Source organism: Bos javanicus, chromosome 18, assembly GCF_032452875.1.
Source record: "Bos javanicus breed banteng chromosome 18, ARS-OSU_banteng_1.0, whole genome shotgun sequence".
Taxonomy (NCBI): Eukaryota; Metazoa; Chordata; class Mammalia; order Artiodactyla; family Bovidae; genus Bos; species Bos javanicus.
The window spans coordinates 51,611,472-51,635,614 of record NC_083885.1 but is presented as its reverse complement, the minus strand read 5'-3'; the positions used below and the strand labels follow the sequence as shown (position 1 = coordinate 51,635,614).

The 24,143-nt window shown below is 44.4% G+C and overlaps 1 protein-coding gene and 1 pseudogene across 1 annotated transcript; one reads left to right on the top strand and one right to left on the bottom strand.

Annotated features, from left to right (window-relative positions):
- Positions 1 to 10,076: 10,076 nt before the first annotated feature.
- LOC133229872 (BRISC complex subunit Abraxas 2-like) lies at positions 10,077 to 11,702 on the top strand (annotated as a pseudogene).
- A 2,809-nt stretch (positions 11,703 to 14,511) lies between these two features.
- TEX101 (testis expressed 101) lies at positions 14,512 to 17,742 on the bottom strand. The gene is made up of 6 exons (XM_061388501.1): positions 17,567 to 17,742; positions 16,828 to 16,929; positions 16,555 to 16,698; positions 16,228 to 16,416; positions 15,021 to 15,149; positions 14,512 to 14,863 (listed from the first exon to the last, which is right to left on the bottom strand). Exons 2-6 carry the CDS (start codon positions 16,889 to 16,891, stop codon positions 14,628 to 14,630), a joined length of 762 nt encoding a protein of 253 aa, XP_061244485.1. The 5' UTR covers positions 16,892 to 16,929; positions 17,567 to 17,742; the 3' UTR covers positions 14,512 to 14,627.
- Between the last annotated feature and the right edge of the window lie 6,401 nt (positions 17,743 to 24,143).

The following is a 24,143-nucleotide window of genomic DNA, read 5'->3' as shown; positions in this document are numbered from 1 at the left end:
AGAGTCAGACTCAACGGAGTGACTAACTTTCACTCATTTACTCAGACAAATATCATATGATATCACTCACATTTGGGATCTTTTTTTTTTTTTTTTTTAAGATATAAACGAACTCATTTACAAAGCAGAAGCAGAGTGTATACAGTTTGAAAACAAATGGTTACCAAAGGGGAAACATGGAGGCTGGAGGGATAAATCAGGAGCTTGGGATGACCGCATTCACCCTGCTCTATATAAGATAGACGACCAATGAGGACCTCCTGTGTAGCACGGGGAACTCTATCCAATACTCTGCGATAACCTGTATGAGAAAAGAATCTAAAAGAGAATTAATATATGTATATGCATAACTAAATAACTTTGCTATATGCCTGAAACTAACACAACAGAATGTGTGCTCAGCCACTTCAGTCGTGTCTGACTCTTTGCCACCCTATGGGCTGTAGCCCACCAGGCTCCTCTGTCCATGGGGATTCTCCAGGCAAGAATACTGGAGCGGGGTCCCGTGCCCTCCTCCAGGGGATCTTCTTGACCTAGGAATCGAAATCACGTCTGCCTGCATCTCCTGCATTGCAGGTGCATTCTTTACCCACTGAGCCACCTGGGGAGCCCACATAACATAGTAAAACAACAACACTCCATAAAATTAAAATATTAAATAAATAAAGGATTTGTTCTTTCCTGACCTATCTGAAATGTTATTTCTGTCTGGAAATATATTGGGACTCCTCAGTATGAGGATCTCTGGTCAGGTCTTGCCAGTTTTCTCACTTCCTTCTTGCAGTTAAATTGTCCCCCTTCCCCAGTGGACTGTAATCTTTGGAAGAACAAGATGGACTGGGCTCTCTGCCCTGGCATCATTCCTTAATGTAGAATGTGGCACAAATTTGGTCCCCTGATGTTTTTCAAAGGGCATGTTGCCCTTTTAAAAAAAATCAGATATTCTGGAGAGCAATGTATGAGTTAGTAGCTGAACTTGAATAAGACAAAGTTAAATTCACAAGTGTCAGAAATAATAAAGGACCTGGAAGCCAGAGCCTAATCTTTAGAGGCTGTGGGAGCTGGTGATGACCTTTAAGTCACCATTCAGGTGAGGTTGCCATTCTTGGCTTCTATGATGTGGAGACTGATAACTGAGACTAAAACTAAAACCTGGAGAAGAGCACAGCAACAATCCAGTATTCTTGCCTAGAGAATCCCATAGACAGAGGAGCCTGGCGGGCTGCAGTTCATAGGGTTTCACAGTGTCAGACACAACTGAAGCGACTTAGCGCGCACAAAACTAAAAACCAGGTGATATTAAGGGCTATCCAGTTAGGGAACCTAGAAAAACTTCACCTGTGTGTCCAGAAAAGCAGCAAAGAAATTTTCATTTTTGTCACTCTAAATGGATTACATAGAAACATTTATTTAGGGACCTGCCCAGCAGTCCAGTTGTTAAGACTCTGAAGTTCCATCCCTGGTTGGGGGAACTAAGATCCCACATGCTAGCACTGTGTGGCCAAAAAAAAAAGAAGAAATATTTCTTTAAGGAAATACACTGAATATCAGTAGAACAGCAAAAGTCTGTGAGATTTGGAATGATGCTCTGCATGCACCTCCAGCTCTGGGTGATGAAAGTAACATTAACTGGGTGTAGCAAAAAGAAGGTTCCTGGGCTTCCCTGCAGGTCCAGTGGTTAAGAATCCACTTTGAAATGCAAGGGACACCAGTTCGATCCTTGCTTCAGGAAGATCCCACATGTCTCAGGGCAACTGAACCCATGCACTGCAAGTACTGAGCCCATGGGCCACAATTACTGAAGCCATCACACCATAGAGCCCGGGCTCTGTGACAAGAGGAGCCAGAATGATGAGAAGACTTCAAGCAGTCCTGGAGAATAGTCCCTGCTTACCAAACTAGAGAAAGCCCTCACTCAGCAAGAAAGACCCTTAAAAATAAAAAATTAAAAAATAGAAGCCGGATTCTCTCATCCCCCTTGTCCAGCCAACGACTATATAGCATCATTGTCAGTGGGGCAGGCTTCCAGCTTTACTCACCCCACTCAATTCCGTGTCGCAGATGGATAGAGGGAAATTTCAGGCAGGTGCGATCAAGAGGCTAGAGACTGTCTCCTCCAACGCAACTTCAATCATGGGGCTGAGGAGCCATTCAACAATAGCAAGCTGAGAATACAGGGATCTCCATCACCCTTACTCCAGCCTGCTTGTAGTGAAGATTCTACACGCCAGGAGAAGCAAGCCAAGAAGACCAGAGGCTACCACCCCTGCCAAGTGTCCTGTTTGCCGGGAGCCGGCAGTGAGGAGCTCCACTCGTGGCAAAGGTTGTGAGGAAGGAGGCTCAGCATACGCAAAGGCGGGATCGAGCCTCAGGAGTCCCCCTGGAAATTCTCGAGCATCTACACCCAAAACCAGAGTCTGCCTACTTTCTGCTTTGTGCTCTCACCTACACCTCTGACTTTACGGGAGGCTGTCCCCCGCTACCTCTCTATGAAAAAAGAAATAACTTACAGCTCCAGTTAATAATTCCTGCGTGTGACAGTGTTTCAACCTACAAATTCCTTTGGAAGTCCTCTAGCCTGCCTGAATAGGTTTTTCCGGCCACATGTGATTGTTCAGAGCCTCCCAACTGTGAGAGGCATGAGATGTTCTAAACTGTCTAAATACAGATTCCTTTGAGCAGTTAAAAGGTTGATTAGAAATTGTATTGGTGAAGGGTTTTTCACTTGTTGGGCCAATGTTTGCTGCTAAGTCTCCATATCCCTTACCTACTGTGTCCTTGGCGGTGTATTGATTGATATAATTGGTGTATAGAGATGTAAGTAGTAGCCTCAATGTTTGTAACCTTGGACCCTTGGGTTAATTCTTTTCTTGATTGAGCCCACCTCACCTTTGCCCTATAGGAATGCAACTTTATCCAATGCTTTTTGGAGGCTGGTGCCTGACTTTAGAATAATCACCTTTAGAGAAAAATAAGTTTCCTAAAATGTTAACAGGCTTCCTGGTCAGAAGATGATGTAAATCACCTAAACTTTTGCATATGATAAGTTTGAAAGCCTGGCTTTGATTAGGATCAGGAACTGCTGTCCTTGCATGACTCTACCCCTTCCCCCATTATCCTCTATGCATAACTTAAGGTATAAAAACTACTTTGGAAAATAAAGTGCAGGCCTTGTTCATTGAAGCTTGGTCTCCCCGAAGCTTGGTCTCCCCATGTCGTTCTTTCTCTCACCTTCTGGCTGAATTATTCAGCCTCTTTTCTCCACTAAATTTTCTCACTGAGCTATCCTTATTTAACCACTCTTTATATCTTTAATTAACATTTAAGTAAGCAATTGTTTCCTGATCCTCGCCGACGCCGTCCCCGCTTCGAAACCCCTGACTCCACCGGGGCTGGCCCCTGGCACCTGTTAATAATAAAGCAGGTGTGGCATTCTAAAAAAATCTCTCCACTGTCCTTGCCTCCAGCTCCCAAACTGTGGCTCAGAGATACAGATAAGAACAAAGAGCTTTAAGGTTCTACCCACAGAAAGTGACTTTATTTGGAACAGAAAGGGAGGCTGGGGGTGGGGGGTGGGGGGTGGGGGGGAGTTCATGACTAAGGACACTCTGCAAACAATGCAGATCAAAAATAATTTTTTTTGATGAAGGCCATTTTTTAAGTCTTTATTGAATTTGTTACAATATTGCTTCTGTTTTATGTTTTGGTGGGTTTTTTTTGGCTGTGAGGTATGTAGGATCTTAGTTCCCTGCTGCTGCTGCTAAGTCGCTTCAGTCGTGTCCAACCAGTGCATACCCTTCAGTGGAAGGTGAAGTCTTAACTGGACTGCCAGGGACATCCCCAACAATGGAGATTTTGGTGGTAAGCAATAAAGAGGAGACTAGTAGCCCCACCGTGTCAACTAATTAAACCCTAGGCTCACTGTCTAACAAAAGAGAACTAGGGAAAGAGATAACTAACAGGAGTCCTCTGGGGTCAGGACAAACTCAAAGCTTGGCCTCAGAAATGACCCTTGACTGAATTTAATAGAGTCTGAATGTAAAGCAATTTCTATCCCAGGCACTGTCAAAAACAATAGGATAGGTGCTTTCCTGGTGGTCCAGTGGTTAAGAATCCACCTGCCAATGCAGGGAGCACGCGTTCCATCCCTGGTCTGGGGAGATTTCACATGCTTTGGGCCAGCTAAGCTCATGGGCCACAATTACTGAGCCCTAGAGCCTGTCCCCTGCAGCAGGGGAGGCCACAGCAATGAGAAGCCTGTGCACTGCAGCAAGAGAGCAGCCCCTGCTCACCGCAATGAGGCAGTAGCCTGTGCACAGCAGCAAAAGCCCATTGCAGCCAAAAATAAATTTAAATTAAAAAAAAAAAAATAATAGAATAATCAGCCAGAAACTAGTGGAACCTAAGGGCTGGGTGTGATAACCAGAGAGATCTAGGGAAAGACAGACGGCTTTGGTAGAACCACTGTCTTTCCAGGTAGACTGTGTGTACGCCCAAAGGAGATGCCCTCCCAAAGGGAAGACTAACATCAGAGGCTCTCTGCAGAGAAAATAGACATCACTGAAACAGTCTAGTCAAGTCATTGAACAAACAAAAAGACAAGCAAAGAACAACAAAAGGAAGCCTTGTTGTTTATTATTATTGCTGGTTATAATCAGTATTCAGAGTAGGGACAATATATTATATAAAATGTTCAGGTTTCAATAAAAATGTTGGACACTTATAATGATACAAGAAAGTATGACACTTGTACAAAGTTGCAGGTTACAAAATAAATGTAAAAATCAATTGTATTTCGATACACTGGCAATGAATACTCTAAAAACAAAATTAATAAAAATATCAAAGATAATAAAACACTCGTTCAGTTGCTAAAGAAGCACAAGAGTTATTTTAAAAAATCAGAAAATATTTCTGAAAGAAATTAAGAAAGGCCTAAATAAATGGAAAGACCCCATGTCCATGGATTGGAAGACCTAAAATACTGTTAAGATGGCCCGTGCCCTTGCGCTTCGTCACTCAGTCGTGTCCGACCCTTTGAGACCTCAGGGAGGGACTGTAGCCCGCCAGGCTCCTCTATCCCATGGGATTTCCCAGGCAAGAATGCTGGATTGGGTTGCCATTTTCTTCTCCAGGGGATCTTCCTGATCCAGTGATTGAACCCACGTCTCCTGAATTGCAGGCAGATTCTTTACTGTCTGAGCCACCAGGGAAGCCCATTAAGATGGCAATACCCCCTAATTGATCCAGAGATTCAACTCAGTCCTTATCAAAACTCCAGCTTTCTTCTTACTCTAAAATGTGTATGGAAACTCAAGGGACCCAGAATAATCTAAACAGTCTTTTTCTTTTTTTCAAGATTTGTGGTTTAAAGTCATTTAATTTTTTTTTTACTTTGGCCATGCCACACAGCTATTGGGATCTCCGTTCCCTGACCAAGGATTGAATCTGGGCCATGGCAGTGAAAGCCCAGAATCCTAACCACTAGGTCACCAGAGAACTGCCCAAACTAGTCAATTTATACAAGTGATATTTTGCTACAAAATAATTTACTTACTTTAAAAAAATACATATAGTGCAAATTTAATGTGTTGCACACCTAAAGATTATGTCTGCCACATTTTGTTTATCTGTTCCCCTGGTCATGGATATCTGAGTTGCCTCCGACTCCCTACAAAAATGCACAGAGGGATTATACAAATTGTAGTTCTAAAGTTTTTAGTGTAGAGCAAGGAATGGATAAATTGCCCAATAAATGATTATTGTCTTCATTAACATTAAACAATAATAAAAGAATCTGAACAACTCATTTTGCAACCCCTGATCAAAATCAACTCCTACTCTGACATTACTGCCCTAAACCAGGATGTGCCCACCTGGCTACTAAAACATCATCACAAAATAGAGGAATTTTCAAATTCTTACCTTTCTGCAGTGCTCATCCTTCTCAGACTTCTGCCTCTCCTGTTGTCTACTCTCTAGAACTTACTGCCTTTTTTTTTTTCTCATTAGCATCAAGTTTCAGGTAATCAGCGGCAGTTGTTGGTGATGGTTAGTTTTGTTGTTTCTTTTTTTAAAAGATTTCTTTGGAGAGGGTTATTGGAGGAATAAGGAGTTTAGGGTTTTATTATTCAGCCTTTACATTTTATTTATTTATTTGTTTATGGCTGCACTGTGTCTTCATTGCTTTGAGTGGGCTTTCTCTACTTGTGGCGAGCTGGGGCTACTCTTCATTGCGGTGTGTGTGGGCTCTATACTCCAGCTCAGTACTTGTATCGTACAGGTTTAGTTGCCCCACAGCATGTGGGATCTTTCCAGGCCAGGAATTGAACCCATGTCCCCTGCATTGGCAGACAGATTCTTAACCACTGGACTGCCAGGGAAGTCCCTAGTTTTGTTGTTCAAGAGGAATGTGTGTGCATGCATAGCAGAAGTTTGAAAGTGAAAAGTGAAAGTGTTAGTCAGTCGTGTCTAACTCTGCGAGTCCGTGGACTGTAGTCCACCAGGCTCCTCTGTCTGTGGAATTCTCCAAGCAAGAATACTGGAGTGGGAAACCATTCCCTTCTCCAGGGGAGTCTTCCTGACCCAGGAATCAAATCCACATCTCCTGTATTGCAGGCAGATTCTTTACCATCTGAGTCACCAAGGAAGCCCCATCAGCAGAAGTTTGGTTCACTTCAATAAGCAGTTCTGGAAGACCCATACATCAAGTTGCCAGTCACATTTTATGGATGCTATTAAGTCGTAAAGCTGTCGGAAACAAAGCCTGTCCCTGAAGTGTTGTTACCTTGTCTGGGGAGGTTATACATTGTGTGGGAACAGTATGATATTGAAGGGAAGCTAGCAGGTAGGTACGCCAGGGCTCTGCGGAGGGAGATCAGTGCCAGCAAAGACAAGAAAGGTCTGCTGGAGTTGCAGGGAGGCATCTAGTGGGACCCTCCAGGGTGGGTAAGTGGGAACAGGAGATGGAGTTTCAGAGAGGAAAGGACATGAACACAGCCCTGGAGGGAGCAATGGGTATCATGGGTGATGTGGAGGCTGACGTGGGTGGGGGAAGTAGCTACATGGCACGGTTATATTTTGCTATCACTTGTATCTGCCCACATTCCCGTTCTTTTTTTTTCCCCATATTTTTGGCTGCACTAGGTTTTCCTTGCTGCGCACAGGCTTTCTCTAGTTGCAGTGCCCGAGCTTCTCGTTGTGGTAGCTCTCTTGCTACAGAGCACAGGCTCTAGGGCACGTGGGGTCAGTAGTTTCCGCGCACCCGGGCTTAGTTGCCCCGCAGCATGTGGGATCTTTCTAGGACAAGGATGGAACCAGTGTCCCCTGCACTGCAAGGTGAACTCGTGACCACTGGACCAAGGGGGAAGCCCCCCATTCTATAGATTACTTCTCTTGCCCCGTCTCCTCCGGTCAGGCAGTAGGCCTATTACCCTAGAAATGCAAGGAGCCAAAAACACCTTTATGTTGAGCCTTGAAGTTTCAAAAGAGATTATGTAAATTGAAATGGAAGTAGATGTGATTCCAAAGGCCTAACTTTTGCTTATTAGACATGGAATTTTTAAGTTTCAGTGTAAGAATGAAGGCTTTATGGCATGATAGGTTTTTTTGTTTGTTTGTTTTTAAGCTGTCCATCTTATAGAATTTCAGTTTCTTGGTCAGGGATTGAACCTGGGCCCTAGTGTTTGTTGGCGGTCAAAATCTTGGCTTTCTCTGCCCTCCAGAGAGAAATAAAAATAGAGACAGAGTTGAAAAAAATAGGTGGCTTTAATTCTCAGCTGGTGGAGGGGGAACACTAGGCTCATGCCTCAAGAACTGTGCCCACCCCACTGTGAGGAGTCTGCTGCTGCTGCTGGTAAGTCGCTTCAGTCATATCCAACTCTGTGCGACCCCATAGACAGAAGACCACCAGGCTCCCCCGTCCCTAGGATTCTCCAGGCAAGAACACTGGAGTGGGTTGCCATTTCCTTCTCCAATGCAAGAAAGTGAAAAGTGAAAGGAAGTCGCTCAGTCATGTCCAACTCTTAGAGACCCCATGGACTACAGCCTACCAGGCTCCTCTATCCATGGGATTTTCCAGGCAAGAGTACTGGAGTGGGGTGCCATTGCCTTCTCCAGTGAGGAGTTTACGGGCTTATATAAGATGAAGGCTCGAAATCAGGGGTCAGTGATGAGGATCAAAGGTGTTAAGATCTTGTCTTCTTCCTCTTGCCTTGTTTCCAGATAGTCACAGGCTGGTGTCAGGTAGCCTCTGGCAGTCTGGTGGCCCAGAAGTTGGGTCCATTGTCTTCTGTGCATTGTTACAGAGGTCTTCTTTCTGATCTGCAAGAAGAAAAAAACTACAAGGGTGGGTTTGCAGAGAGTGGTAAGCACCAGATACAGGATGTAATTAGCATAGAATCAAAGGATAAGAGGTGTGAAATGTAGCTCCTGCAGAATTAGGGGTCAGAAAAGAAATTTTAGTTGCAGACTACAAATAAGAAAGTGAAAGTGAAGTTGCTCAGTTGTGTCTGACTCTTAGTGACCCCATGGACTGTAGCCTACCATGATTCTCCGTCCATGGGGTTTTCCAGGCAAGAATGCTGGAGTGGGTTGCCATTCCCTTTTCCAGGAGATCTTCCTAACCTAGGGATTGAATCCAGGTCTCCCACATTGTAGGCAGATGCTTTACCATCTGAGCCACCAGGGAAGTCACACAAATAAGAAACAAAGTAAAAACATCCCTGTGGCTCAAATGGTAAAAAAAAAATTTGCCTGCAATGTGGGAGATCCAGGTTCAATCCCTGGGCCAGGAAGATCCTCTGGAGAAGGGAATCGCTACCCACTCCAGTATTCTTGCTTGGAGAATTCTATGGACAGAAAAGCCTGGCAGGCTATAATTACTGGGGGTTGCAAAGAGTCAGACATGACTGATCTACTAACATTTTCACTTTCAAAGTAAAAACTAGGAATGTTCAGGCCTGTTTACTGTTCTGTTTATCTTTGTTCTCAGAAAAGGGAAAGAAAAACTCATTCCTCTTTTTTCCTTTTCACTGCAAAATAGGCCCTCAGCAGTGAGAGGGCCAAGTCCCCAACCACTGGACTGGCAGGGAATTCTTATGGCATGATTGCTGAAAAACAAAAAATGGATATGAGAAGAATGTAGCTAGTGGCCTGTGGGTGGTGGGTAATAAATTCCAGGGTCTAGGTCCCATCTCTTTCCCAAGGACCTTAGGAAAAAGCAAGTCTCTATGAAATTATCTTTTCTCCAGAACTTGGAGGAATTTCATCAATTATATGGGATTCCTAGGCTGCTTCAGATTCCTGAAGGACCTCAGTGGGATTTGAGGGCAGTTGGAAGAGGCTCCAAAGTGGTTAAGAGGGATGGCAGAGCTCACAGGGCCTGCATGGAGCCCATGAACACCAGACTGGATCAAAGGCTTCCCAGTGGAAGCCAGCAGGAATTGAAGCTGAGAACCAGACATCAGTAAGAACTTGAACTTCAGCAGCACGAGGGGTGAAAACTAGACAGTCCATCCTTCCCACCAGCACTACTGCAAAGCTGTGGATAAAGAGAGTGGAAAGGAAAAGAAGCCCTGAATTGATTGATTAGAACTGAAATGAGGCTTCCCCATCTGCCTGCAATGCAAGAGACCTGGGTTCAATCCCTGGTTCAGAAAGATGCCCTGGAGAAGGGAATGGCAACCTCCTCCAATATTCTTGCCTGGGGAAATCACATGGACAGAGGAGCCTGGCAGACTACAGTCCATGAGGTTACAGAGTCAGACACGACAGAGTGACTAAGCACGAGCAGGGGATCTGAAATGACTGAGAAAACCCCGACTGAATTTATAACAATTTATTCAAACAGGTTAAGTTTCTTCTTCTTCTTCTTTTAATAATTACTTGGCCCTGCTGGGTCTTAGTTGCAGCATGAGAACTCTTGATTGTGGCATGTGAGATCTAGTTCCCTGACCAGAGATTAAACTGGGCTCCCTGCAGTGGAAGCAGAGTCTTAGCCACTGGATCACCAGGGAAGTCCCAAACTGATTAGGTTTTACCTACCACCAGGTAGCAGCAGCAGGTAGAATGGGGAATTGTTATAAACAAAAGTATCATAAAAATTAATCAGACATTTGAATAGCTTATATATTTATATTATGAAATTAGAAAGTTTGCACACTTGAGTTTTTGGCCTGAGAAATTTGTTCATGCCATGTCAAGCTTATTAGCATATTATAATTTTTAAAATACTAAAACTATTCACAGGCCAAATTTTTTTAAATGGTAGCTCTCCTTCATTCACTCAGGAATGTCTTCTGCAACTGTATTCAGTGCCATTAAGAAACCAGCATCAGATTTCAATCATGGCAGCTTCCATTTCAGGCTACACCTTCAGGGCTGTGTGTTTCCACAGCACCAACAGCAACGCTGACCACCTGCAACTCTCTTCTTCCATTCCTCTCAGGAAGGATTTTTGCTGGGAGAGGTAAGGCAAGAGGAAACCTTCAGCATCAATGACTCCTAAGTCAGCAACACAGAATTTCTGCAAGTAATTGAAATCCATAACCATCATCCTTGTTCAAGACTTTTTAGTTTTTAATGAGTATGCAAGCAAAGTTAATGAAGAGAGCTTGGGCAGGATTCTTAAAGATCAGAGAAAGAAAGTTATTGGGTGATACCGATTCCAGTGAAACACAAAGCAGCAGATGTCATACAGAGAGCAAGTGATCCATAAGCAGCTCACCTGCACCATCGGGGTGGCCGACCTCATCTTCCTCCCCTTCAGCTTTATCTCCACGCCAACAATTCCACTCATGCTTTAGAATATGTTCTCTTTAGATAGAAGGTATAATTAAAGGCTATCCCTCACTATTCCCAATCTAGGCAATACTAGCCAGCAAGAGTATAAGGTATCTTCAGTGCCAAATACTTCTCAGAATTATGCCAAAGTTATTAAAGAACATGGTACTGACTTTTTTGACAAGGACAGACTAATGAAATACATCAGGGCGATTTATCAGGTTTATAATGCGCTTCAGGAGAAAGTGCCAGCAGTGTGTGCAGCCATAGAAAAGAGCGAGTGAGTTGTTGAATCTTGTCAGGCAGAAGTGAATCAATTAAGAAGACAAATCACTCAGAGGAAGAATGAAAAGGAACAAGAAAGATGATTGCCACAGGCAACACTAAGCAGACAGATGCCATCTGAAAGTGTGGACCCCACCTTCAGCCCTCAGATGCCCTATCCAGGGTTCACAGCAGAAGGTCCAAGTACAGCTGGAGATGCAGAGCCCTCAGACCCGCCTCCGCCTAATTCTGATCTTCACCCAAATAATCAAGAAAGTACTCTGAGCCATTCTCACATGGAAACTAGCATCTTTATGCCTCGACCTCAAGCCATGGACTCCTCCAGTTATGCCTCCACCAGTGCTGGACTGAAATATCTTGAAAGTGGAGCAGACCCCCTCCTTCCCACAGAGCAGCTGGAGACAGTGCAGAGTAATCAGACGACAGTGATTCTGAAAATTTGATTGACCCTACAGAGTCCTCTAATAGTGAATACTCACATTCAAGGGATTCTTGACCCATTGACACATCCTGATGAGGGCTCCAGGAATGCTCAGACCTCCCAGATTTACCTGAATGCAAGAAACTCTCCAGTTAGCACTGTTTTTCTTAATTGCTAATTGAGAGAGTTTTTGAGGACTTCCTCTTGGGGAAGAACTGCTTTTACAGACCCCTGGACTCCCCAAGACAAGAGTTTTTGGGCACAGACTTTGGAGGAACCTCCAAGGGGCCCATTCGGGGTCCTCACGTGCAGACGCAGTGTGCAAGGCTCACAACAAAGTCATTAAGATAATCAAATTGTCCGAATTCTGGTGCAATTCATGATGTACTGGTAAATTTAGGCAAAGATAAATTTATCAATGCCATTTCTGTTCTTTAAAATAATTTGGAAATTAGAGACCAAGCACAATTAGTCTATAAATGTTCTATAAACAAAAACCTTGTCCCTTGCACTATCATGCCTTGAAATTTACTTTTTCAAAGGAAAACTAGTTTAGCAGCAACATTCAAAGATTGGAACAAATCAGATGTACCTTCTTTTGTCTGCATGACTTTGTGAGATCAAAAGAGAGGGCTTTGTTTCCACTTGTTTTCTACTAGCCTGCCATGTGTTGTCACTTAAAATGGTTGCCTTAAAAAGAAAATGTAGAAATACTAATTACCAGTGAGTAATCATCCAAATAAGTATGTTATAAAATAAATTACTTATTTTTCTTTCAGGGAATTCCAGTGACTGTTATGTTGCACTAGCCATGTTTATGGTCTCTGTTCTGGAGTCTTAAGTGAAGGACACACAACAGTATAACAGAAAGGAGTTATGTTCTAGACCTGAGTTTTACAAGGAACAGACTCCAGACACTGTGGATTTAGCCAAGTTCGTACATAAAGGTGATAACTTGTGTAGATCTTCTGACAAATCCTAGTGTTAGTCTTATTTATGGAAGAAAGACATCTAATAAACTGTTTGGGAAGCTTGGTTATTGAATAGAGATTCATTTTCAATCGGAATAACCATACTTTTTTAAGTTACCGTTCAGCATATAGCTGTGGAATGTGTAGAGACTTTCCTTGGGGATGCACTTAACATTTTTATTTACTGCTTCTTTTCTAGTTTTGCCCAGAATGTGTGAAACCACTACAGACGTTCATGAGTATGACATACTCCTGGTTTGGAAAAGACAAGACCCCCTCCCCCATTTATGGCAGGGTCAACCCACAAAGCTAATGCCATGGATTATAACTGCCTTTTCTTTGGACTAGTTACAACCTGTACAAATAAGGAAGTTGTTAAAAAAGCTTAAAATCCAGGTTCAAAGTAGTTTCATTTTACAAGAAAGAAGTTTTAATCTGACTGGAAATTAAGTGCTCAAACTGCCATTCTTCAGGTAGCTACTCGACAGATTCTGTGTCTTCCTACTCTCCAGTTTTATTGGGCTTATACCACTGCCATTTGATTTGAAATGTTTCAGGGCTTCCCTGGTGGCTCAGCTGATAAAGAATCTGCCTGCAGTGCGGGAGACCTGGGTTTGATCCCTGGGTTGGGAAGATCCCCTGGAGAAGGGAAAGGCTACCCACTCCAGTATTCTGGCCTGGAGAATTCCATGGACTGTACAGTCCATAAGGTCACAAGGAGTCGGATATGACTGGGCAACTTTCACATCACTTCACTTCAGACGCTTTATCTGTGAATGTGTTCCAGTGTTTACCAGCCACCTTCTAGTGGCTTCAGCACCAGTGTGATTTTTTTTTTCTTTTTAAGTGCCATCGCCATCTCCTCTGTTCAGATTTTTACATTCAGGAAAATATTTTCATTTTTATGCCATGCTGAAACCTACAATGTATATCTGACAAAGCAGTTAAATGTGACAATAAAAACTTAATCATGAAAAAAAAAAGAAACCTGTGTCCTATGGGAAATACCAACTTGGCTTTTTTGGTTTATTTAGTTTGTTTCTGATTTTGTGTTTTACCCCAAATAATATTTACCAGTCATGCCTCTGAATGCTTGTAATTTCCCATATTTATATGTCCCCTCATTAAGTTAAAATTTTGTTGGTGTTTCTTCTCACTCTTTAGAGAGATTTACCAAACTGACACAATGGAGAGCTGGATGCCTAAGAACAAAGATAAAATATTAACTTGTGTGGGGAGACTTTAACTCCAAAAGTTAGTTAGAACTAGAGAACTTTCTAGAAAGAACTTGGCTGGACTATGCTATGATCAGGCTCCCTGTCCTTTGTGGGAGGGGTCAACAGTCTGCAATAAAAGTCTTTCCTCCCACCTCCAGTGCAGTTTATTGTATGTCAGTTAAGCCTCAATAAAGCTGCTTTAAAAAAAATGAAAAAAGTCTGTTTCTCTTTACTGTTTTACTTTGCTCTATATAGCTCCTGTATCACGGGAGTCTTTTACAATAACATAGACTTTATGTATTCTTGAGTAATAAGTTAAATAAAAAAGTGTAAGAATTTGAAAAAAAAAAATCTCCCCATCCACATTATCGTTTGGCTCACACTCACCAGAACCTATGGAGCCCTAGCTCCATCCTAAGTTCCCTCTGTCCACTGAGCAGGCATTATGTAGGCCTGAAAAGGAATGATTTAAAGTGGGCAAGGAACAAACAGGATAGGGGAGACAGGGCCCATTGTAACTGAAGAACTGGAGTCTGATTTTTCTGACACACCTCCCCAGGAACTATTAGAACCCCAAAGCACATGATTTTGGCCTTACGACTGGGTTGGGAGTGTTCTAGAGGAGGATAATGTTAGTCTCCTCTCTAGCCAGCAAGAGAAGGAAGTCTACTACAGTGAAAGGAATACCAGACTTTATGGCTTTGTCCATAGCTATGTAAGTGTAAGGAATTCACTCAAGTTTTTGAGATCTTTGATTCCCTTTCTGCAAATGTGTGGGTTGGACAGCACAAATTTTAAGGACCCTCTTCTTAGCACAATAACACCACTTCTAGACTTGAGGCATACACAAATCACAGCAGAAACTTTATTAGAAATGTCAAATACATTCACAGAAGCTACTCTTCAAATCTCCACCTGCTCAAGCTGCCGATGATCAGTCTGAAGAGATGATTAGGGACCAGAAGCACTCCCTCCAAGGATGAGCAGTAACAGCATCAGCAGTAGCTTTAACTTCCAAACTGAAGTGTGAAGCCACGTGGCCCCATTGTCAATCTTTCGGGTCGAGATGGACATGGAGGGGCAAGTTTCCTTCACCCACAGGGGTCCTATTTTAAAGACCCCAGACATCAGCCTGCAACCAATGATCGATGTACAGCCTTTGATCTCCAAAAGTGAGTTGACATTTCCTGTGGAACAAGGATGGGGCGACACACAGATGTTTGAGGAAATCAGAGAGGAATCCAGTCCTCACCTCATTTCTGGAACTCAGTGTCAGAACCTCTTAGGCTACACGCAGATGCCTGAGGTTTTCTGGCCTCTGAAACCATCAGATGTTCAGCTTACCTTCAGAGACCTGAAGTTTCCCCTGATAGCATCGATCTGTATTGTTGGGGCAGGCAACAGAGGGAGCATTCAAACAGGACCCCAGAGCCAGACAGGTTGGGCAGTGGAGGCTTGTTGTCCCTTTGGTTTCTGAAGAGCAAAAAGAGAGAAAGTTAAGGATGTGTCCTGCCTCTGGAGTTCTCTCTCCTTGCTGCCTTCTCTTCCTCGAGTCTTTCCTGCTGATGCCTCTCTACTCAACGCCTGTTACTACCACCTCCCCATCCCTCTCCAACTGATTTCTGTGTTGTCAGAACACAATCCAACATGACTTCCAAACTTTGTATAGGTGTGGAGGTACAGATAAACAAAGGACACAGTTCCTGCCATCTAGGAGCATTGTCCTGAAAGAGACAGACATGTAAGTAATTAACTACCATACAACTCTGTGGGCACTGTGGCCACGGTATGGTACCAAAGAAATGGAAGAACGCTTAATTATCTAAAATAATTTGGTTGAATTTTTTCCCAGAATGGACACCTCAGTTGAGATGGAGGAAGAACAGAGGTTAGTTGTGTGAAATGGGGGTTGCATGAGGGTAAAAAAGCCAACAGCAAGGACAGTGGCCTGAGACCTGGAAGTGTGAGCTGGCTTGGTGGATTTGGAAATTGTGAGAAATCACCAGGTGTTGATATTCAGCTGGCAGGCACAGACAGGCAGGGCTGGACTGTTTTTTATAGCCAGCATCCATTCTGATTGGTCAGTACCATCTCCATTGTTAAGTATTTTGAATCCTGCCCTAGCTAAAACACAATAAATGAGAGAGGGAAGAGAAGAAAATGACCTGAAAAGGTAGGTGTGACCAGGTTACTGTAGACTTTGAGGACAAATGCAGGAACTGAGCTGTGGCCACATGGCAATGGGGAAGCTGGAGCAGTTAGACCGCCACCAGCCTGCTCAGAAACCTCCACTGACATCTTATTGCTTAATAAACCCCAAATCCACTTTACACTGCAGCCTTCACTGATGTCCTCTGCTCGGAGTACACTGTTTACAGTACTCCAAGGTGACAATTTAGAAAAAGAGAGACAAGCAAAAGGTCTGAGGTCCTTTTGTGTATGGCCCACTTGAACCTAAACCAAGTAAGAACACAAAGAAGGAAGCCTCCCGTTTTCTTTTCCGGAGTGTATAGAGTTTCCCTTAGCACCCATCTCTTCCCTCGCAGGGTACCTTCTTCAGTCTCTTGTATATTCCATATATCATATAATCCCTCTCTGTTATTGCAAAAGGGATCCTCGCAGTAGTTACTGTAGGAGATTGCAGCTAGACTGGGGCCTGCAGTGTGCTGGATAAACGTTATTGCCGGTGTCCCATCCAAGCTGCAGCTCTTAGTGGCCAAAATCGCTGTCTTGGTCCCTGCTGTGAGACAGGAAGGAAAGAAAGTGGGTGGGGACGCTACTGTTTGGCCTGGGGAAGGTGGAACAGTCTTAACATGAACATAATCATCTCCCCCCGTCCCCTGCCCCCACCAGCCCAATTGCCCCTTTCTCATTTTACCAGTTTTGATCAGCAGGATGGTTTCCTGGCACAATGTCCCATTGTCACAAGCTTCAACTTTCTCTGAGGTCCAGTTGAACATGTTTGTTGCATCCTCCTGGATACCCATGAATGTACCCTTTTGACAAAACAATTTCTGTGCCACTGGGGAGAAAAGGAGATAAAGATGAGCACTTGTCCTTCTCTGCCGGGGCCCCAAATCCCTCTTTTTTCACCAGAAATCCATCCTCCTTGACCCAACCACTCCCCCACCCCCACATCTCCAATACATACTGATCAAGGTCGGGGCTCCTACAAGAAAGAGGAGCAGCAGACCCTGAAAGTGACAGGCTCCCATGGCTTCTTTTAGAGACGTTTGGAAGAACTGATCAGGATCTGTGGTTTGATGGACATGGACAGGAAGCTTTTCAGCCACATGGAATAAGATAAAATCTAAGCAAGCACCGACTTAAGGGCAGAGCTTACTGGTATATATAAAACGATGACTGCTAAAGTCAGTCTGTCCCGATCTAGCTTGTGAGTTTGGGCAACTTAACTAGTTAACAAGCCTCAGTTTCCATAGCTGTACTTCTCAGACTCGGCCACCCAGACCAATGAGCTCAACAATCCGTACTCTGTAACCTCTGGAGCCATAATCCGGCCTACAGGTCCCTTCTCCCTCAGACTCTGGAGTCCAGATTAAAACCTATGCCCTGGAGGCTCAGGTCTCTCGGCCCCCATCTTCATCCGAACCCGGATTCTGAGGTCTCAGCCTGGTCCTAACTAAGGATCCAGGAGTTTGGGTTCAGCCACCTTTTCTGGCAGGACGCGTGATTCCGGGTACCCAGCCCTCTCCCCCTCTCAGATCAACGAGGCCAAGACTCCAGCCTTCGCCCTGCTAGCTCAAGGAGTCCCGCTCCCACCCCAGCCTTATCTTTACCCAGGACCCAGGAAACTGGGTCCCCAGTCCCTCTTTTTCTCTTTAAGGGACCAAAATTCCTCCTGACTTCCAGATAATCTCACAAAAATATACTGGTGCTGAAGTAACGCCTTGGAACGCTAAACTCTCGCAACCCGGCCTTCTCCTTCAAGCTCCCTGAGGCACGGAAGGCGGGACCTGTTTCACTCGACAGCTCATTCGAAGCCCCATTGGTTGACACAAAAGCGTCTGATAGCTCATTGGATGAGCCTGGAGGAACCCCACACCCATTGGCCTACTCCTGACCGGCTTGGAACATACACATACGCAGAATGGCGAGTGGCCTGTAAGCTGGAGGACCGAGAACTCGGTGGTCTTGGCGGTGCTAGGCCCGCTAAGTGCGGGGGCGGCGCATCCCCAAATGACTTTGTTTAAACTTTTCTGTTCGGTCTACAGAGTTATACTTCCCTAGCCGCACTAGGAAGGCAAACCTTTGGCTTTCATCCCCCGAACTCTTCTCCTAGCCCAAATTCCTCTCATGGTACCAGCTTGGCCCGTTCCCAGCATCCATCCGGTGGCCGTATCTGTTGGGAGTCAACTTGGTCCCCTCACTCTTTACTTGCAGTGGTTCCTGCTCAGCTCAGGCCTCATCCTCTGTACACACCAGAGCGCCAGCCTCCTCCGTGGTCTTTTGGAAGACTGAATAGAGGGATGCTGGCTTCAGCGTTATTTCTGGCACCCTTGAACGGCAGAATGCCATTGTAGCTAACTCACATATTGGTGTCAGTATCATGAACAAGATGCATCATTCAGATTTCTTGTTTATGGCTGTAAATCATTATATATATATATATATATATATATATATATATTACATGTATGTATACTTACATATAAGTTCTCTGGATGTAACAAAGATGCCATATGTGTTCTTTCAGACTTGATACTGTTTCTGTGAGTTTTGTGGTATAAATGAATATTTATTTTCATAGAGAAAATGTCACAGTAAGAATAGTGTTGGTAAAACTCTTAACTTTATGTGAAAATATATTAAGAGCTTCCAGTTGGGGACTGTTAACATTAAGAATATAATTATTAATATTGTTATTCATGTAAATATTAGAAAGAGTTAATATACATAGTAAGAGAGCATTCTGGTCCAAACACCCTGCCCCTCAGGACCCAGGAATCTGAGCCACACTCCCTTATTTGGGGGACTCAGGCCTCCAGAACTCACCTCCTCTGATCTGTAACAGTATGTGGTTTTCCTGGGTTATTGTGTAACTATAGGTCTGGAGCAAGGTCTCAGATCTTGGCCACCATTGCCAGTGCGGGACCAATGAGTTAGGGGGAACTGGAGGCAGAGAGGGTGGTTGGAAGCTGCATAGACACCTGCTTGGATCTCCAGAATCTTGTCTTAAGACCCTTATCCCTTCCCATGCCTCTGAGTAGCACTCACCCTGCCTCTTCAATTCTAGCCCCATACCTGGCATCTAGCAACTGTAGTGAAGGTCATCTTAAATAACACATTGGCCTGTTGATTAGTTTGCTGAGGCTGCCATAGCTAAGTACCACGGGACTGAGAGGCTGGAAGACTCTTTCTGTGTGAGCTTTGGACATTGTTCCATGTATTTCTCCCTGGAAGGTTGTTTGCACCCAAATGCACAAGCTTAAATAAAGGGCTTCCCCCACGCCGCGCCTGCTCTATTCTAAAGTAAATTGCCTGTGTCTGCTCACTTAGCCCTGGTAGGGAGACATGGCATTTTACTTGTGTGTTTTAAATTAACTTTTGGCATGATTAAGATGGCCCCAAACCACCTCTGAATAAAGTAACTAAAAGCAGACATTTTAACAAGAGCTAGTGCTGCTTTAAAATGTTAATCACTGATATAGTAAATCTTTCTTTGGGTTCAGTTTTTAAAGCCATCAGTAACTCGGTAGAAATTCTTTTTTTTTTTTTTTTAATTTCTTTATATTTGTCTGTGCCAGGTCTTAGTTACCACACATGGGATCTGTTAGTTTCAGCATGCGGTATCTAGTTACCTGACCAGGGATTGAACCCAGGCTCCCTGCATCAGGAGGTGGAGTCTTAGCCACTGGACCACCAGGGAAGTCCCCATCCTTCTCATATCCTGGGAATTGTAGGTGTTGGTCATCTTGGGTAGGTTCTCAAGACATAATAGGGAGACCCACAGTATTGCTGGCTTCAATGCTCACACACCACAAATCTTGGATATTGAGGTGCCCGTGCTTCTGGCAGTGAGCCAACTTGGTCCCTTACCCACCCACACTGGGTGAGGTTACCCTGATGGGTCTAGAGATGGAAGGAAGAATAAGGATCTATTCTTTAAGAATTGAGAGCTCAGGGGATCTTTGAGGGCTGTCAGGGTAGGTTGTGCAAGAGCACTTGTGCTCACTGGCTCTCTCTGGGATGTGGGCCATGCTGTGCTGGGAGTGGTTCAGTGGTTCCACCTGGTTCATGAGAGTCAATTTTCAGTTTTTCAAGCCAGTTGCTAAATACAACCACTATTAAAAATTAAATTTTGTCAACTTAAAACTAAATTATGTTGAAGCAAAGGTAGGACTTCCCTAGTAGTCCAGTGGTTAAGAACCTTCCTGCCAATGCGAGGGGACCCAGGTTCGATCCCTGGTCTGGGAAGATTCCACATGCTTCAGGGCAACTAAGCCCACGTGCCACAGCTATTGAGCATGTGCACTGCAGCTACTGAAGTTCGCACACCCTAGAGCCTGTGCTCCACAACAAGAGAAGCCAGCAAAATGAGAACCACGTACACTGCAACTAGAGAAAGCCTGCTTAGCCATAAATAACAACATTTTTAAAACAAAGGTAATAAATACTCAAAAATCATCACTTCCTAAATTATCTACTATTTTACTATTATCTATGCTCTTGAAGCTATTTATAACTATTGTATTTGTATGGTGTGTGTGTGTGTACACAATCTCTCAATCGTGTCTGACTCTTTTATGACCCCATGGACTGTAGCCCGCCAGGCTCCTCTGTCCATGGGATTCTCCAGGAAAGAATACTAGAGTGGGTTTCCATTTCCTCTTCCAGGGGATCTTCCCGACCCAGGGATCAAACCTGTGTCTCCTGCATGGTTATTTCTTCCCAACTCCATAGGCAGGGACATCGTGATAGCTTGAAATCAGCCACAGTGGGAGTATTTACACCAAGGACATTGGCAAATGCTACAGATCAGAGCTTTTATTTCTCCCTTCAGGGAGGCAGATGTTCATTTACCAGCACACCATGAGTGCACGTGGCTTTGTGTTCGAGTGTGGATTTATGTAGAAAGGAGCTCTCTCCCGATGTGGGGAGCGAGCTCTGCCCGTGGCAAAGGTCATGAGGAAGGAGGCTTGACATACGCAAAGGCGGGATCAAGCCTCAGGAGTCTCCCTGGAAATTCTCGAGCAATCTACCCCCAAAACCAGAGTCTGCCTACTTTCTGCTTTGTGCTTTCACCTACACCTCTGACTTTACGGGGGGCTGTCCCCCACTACCTCTCTCTGAAAAAGAGTTAGCTTACAGCTCCAGTTAATAGTTCCTGCGTGTGACAGTGTTTCAACCTACAAACTCCTTTGGAAGTCCTCTAGCCTGCCTGAATAGGTTTTTTCCGGCAACATGTGATTGTTCAGAGCCTCCCAACTGTGAGAGGCAGGAGATGTTCTAAACTGTCTAAACACAGATTCCTTTGAGTAGTTAAAAGATTGATTAGAAATTGTATTGGTGAAGGGTTTTTCATTTGTTGGGCCAATGTTTGCTGCTAAGTCTCCATATCCCTTACCTACTGTGTCCTTGGCGGTGTATTGATTGATATAATGGGTGTATAGAAATGTAAGTAGTTGCCTCAATGTTTGTAATCTTGGACCCTTGAGTTAATTCTTTTCTTGATTGAGCCCACCTCACCTTTGCCCTATAGGAATGCAACTTTCTCCAATGCTTTTCGGAGGCTGGTGCCTGACTTTAGAATAATCACCTTTAGAGAAAAATAAGTTTCTTAAAATGTTAACAGGCTTCCTGGCCAGAAGATGATGTAAATCACCTAAACTTTTGCATATGATAAGTTTGAAAGCCTGACTTCGATAAGGATCAGGAACTGCTGTCTTTGCATGCCTCTACCCCTTCCCCCATTATCCTCTATGCACAACTTAAGGTATAAAACTGCTTTGGAAAATAAAGTATGTCCTTTTGTTCACCAGAATTTGGTCTCCCCATGTCGTTCTTTCTTTCACCTTCTAGCTGAACTTTTCTTCTGAGGCAGGGAAGCTCGTCAAGCCTACTAATTTTGCCTGGGCTTCTAAGATCTGACCGGGGAGGCCTTAGCATCTCCTCTCCTTCGGGAGAACGGGAGGACGCCTGCGGCCTTCGTAGGTGACGTAAATTCCCTGCTTTGGAATTTTATTCAGCCTCTTTTCTTCACTGAATTTCTTCGCTGAGCTATCCTTATTTCACCACTCTTTATATCCTTAATAAACGTTTAATTAAGCAGTTGTTTCCTGATCCTCACCAATGCCGTCCCCGCTTCGAATTCCCTGGATCAGCCAGGGCTGGTCCCCGGCACCCCCATTTCAGTACTGGGCCTTTTCATGCCAGTTATAAATCGATGAAGTGCATGGCACCCCTCGCCCTAGATGCAGAGCATTTGTGGTCAGAGCAATCCTCTTTGTTATATATTGTTGCAATCATATGTTTCAAATACATGGAGGAGTTCCCTGGTGGCTTAGTGGATATGATTCTGGGCTTTCACTGCCATGGCCTGGGTTCCTAGATGGGGAACTGAGATCCTGCAAGCTGTGCAGCACAGCCAAAAATAAATAAAATTAAATAAAACATATGATTACTCCCAACTCCTGCACCATCCTTTGTGGTTTCCCTGGATCCAGTATTAATAATTGTAATCAGCACTCCCCTTAATAAAATTCTACTTGTTACCCAACTTGGGTGAACAATTTATTTCCTGCTACCAGGTAGCTCAGTGGTAAAGAATCCATTGCCAATGCAGGAGATGAGGGTTCAACTCCTGGGTCAGGAAGATCCCTGGAATAGGAAATGACAACCCACTGCAGTATTCTTCCTTGGAAAATCCCATGGACAGAGGAGCCTGGAGGACTTGGCAAGCTATAGTTCATAGGGTCACAAATAGCTGGACACGACTAAGCGACTGAACCTGAAGCCAGGACCCTGACCAATTCAGAAATTTGGATCAGCAGTGGCATCCAGCAACAGACAAACAAAACTGTATTCTGGGATTAGGTTTCCACTACATGGGAGAAGCACAGGGATGACCACCTTGATGGAAAAAGATAGGGCACAGGTGAGAGAAGTCCTGTGACAATTTCATAGTTGGTCAAGTTATCACTGGGGTAGCAGTGAAAGAAGTGCAGATGGAAAGCAAGGTGTTGGGAGCTGAAGTGGGTGTGGCACTTTGTTACTACGGCAACAGTGGTGCTGCACAGGTTGACTGGGGAGTCGGCTGTTTCTTCCGATGACCCTAGTGAGCAAACATGGGGGAAGAGGAGCAATGGAAAGACAAGATTGTCCAAATGGAAATGTGATAGACAATCAGAAAACTCCCTTGGCAGAACATCTCTTGTTTCCAGCCACAGGGCAGATATGGCTGAGGACCAAGCCTAAGGCTTGAGTGAACGGGTTGCAGAGATGCACTGCCAGGAAAATGTTCAATGTTGCCAGTCTGTGTTAAGGGAGTGTGACCCTCAGATGTGGGATAGAGACCACTCATAGGAAACTGCTTCTCCTCCAGACCCACAAGAACGAATTTCTAATGTAGTCCAAAGAAGCACAGGACTTGGTTTAGCATGTACATGCCACACATTGAGAGCGTTTGAGAACCTCACCAGTTTGCACGGGCAGGAATCCCAGAGCGTGTGTATGAGCAGATTCTGTGCCAGTTATGGCCTCTCAGCTCCAGATTAGCTCTTCATTGCCCTGCTGGATCCTGCAAGCAATTTTGTTCATCTCCAGGCACAATGTTAGGCTTTGCCAGTAGAGGGTGGTAGAGGGACACTGCAGGCTGAAGAGCTTGTCTTCTGGCCCCAAGTAAGGAGGTTCCTCCCTAGATGAACTATTCTCTTATCTTTGTCATAAGCTAAGTCGCTCAGTCGTGTCCGACTTGGTGCGACCCTATGGACTACAGCCTCCCAGGCTCCTCCATCCATGGAATTCTCCAGGCAAGAATACTGGAGTATGTTGCCATGCCCTTCTCCAGGGGATCTTCCCGACCCAGGGATCAAACCCCTGTCTCTTACATCTCCTGCACTGGCAGGCAGGTTCTTTACCACTAGCGCCACCTGGAAAGCCCTGTGTTCTTTAGGCTTAGTAACCAATTCCCTCTTAATCCTCACCCCGTGTTTCTAGATAATGATTCTTTCTTTCCTTTTTGGCCTTATGGATCTTAGTTCCTGACTAGAGATGGAACCATGTCCCCCGCAGTGGAAGCTCAGAGCCCTAGCCATTGGACCACCAGGGAATTCCCTCATGATTCTTTTATTTTTAAATATTTCCCTTTTTTAATATTTATTTTTATTTATTTTGTTGTGCTAGGTCTTAGTTGCAGCACTTGGGGTCTTCAGTCTTTGTTGCAGCGTGTGGGATCTCACTCCCCGGCCAGGGATTGAACCCAAGCCCCGTGCATTGGAAGGGCAGAGT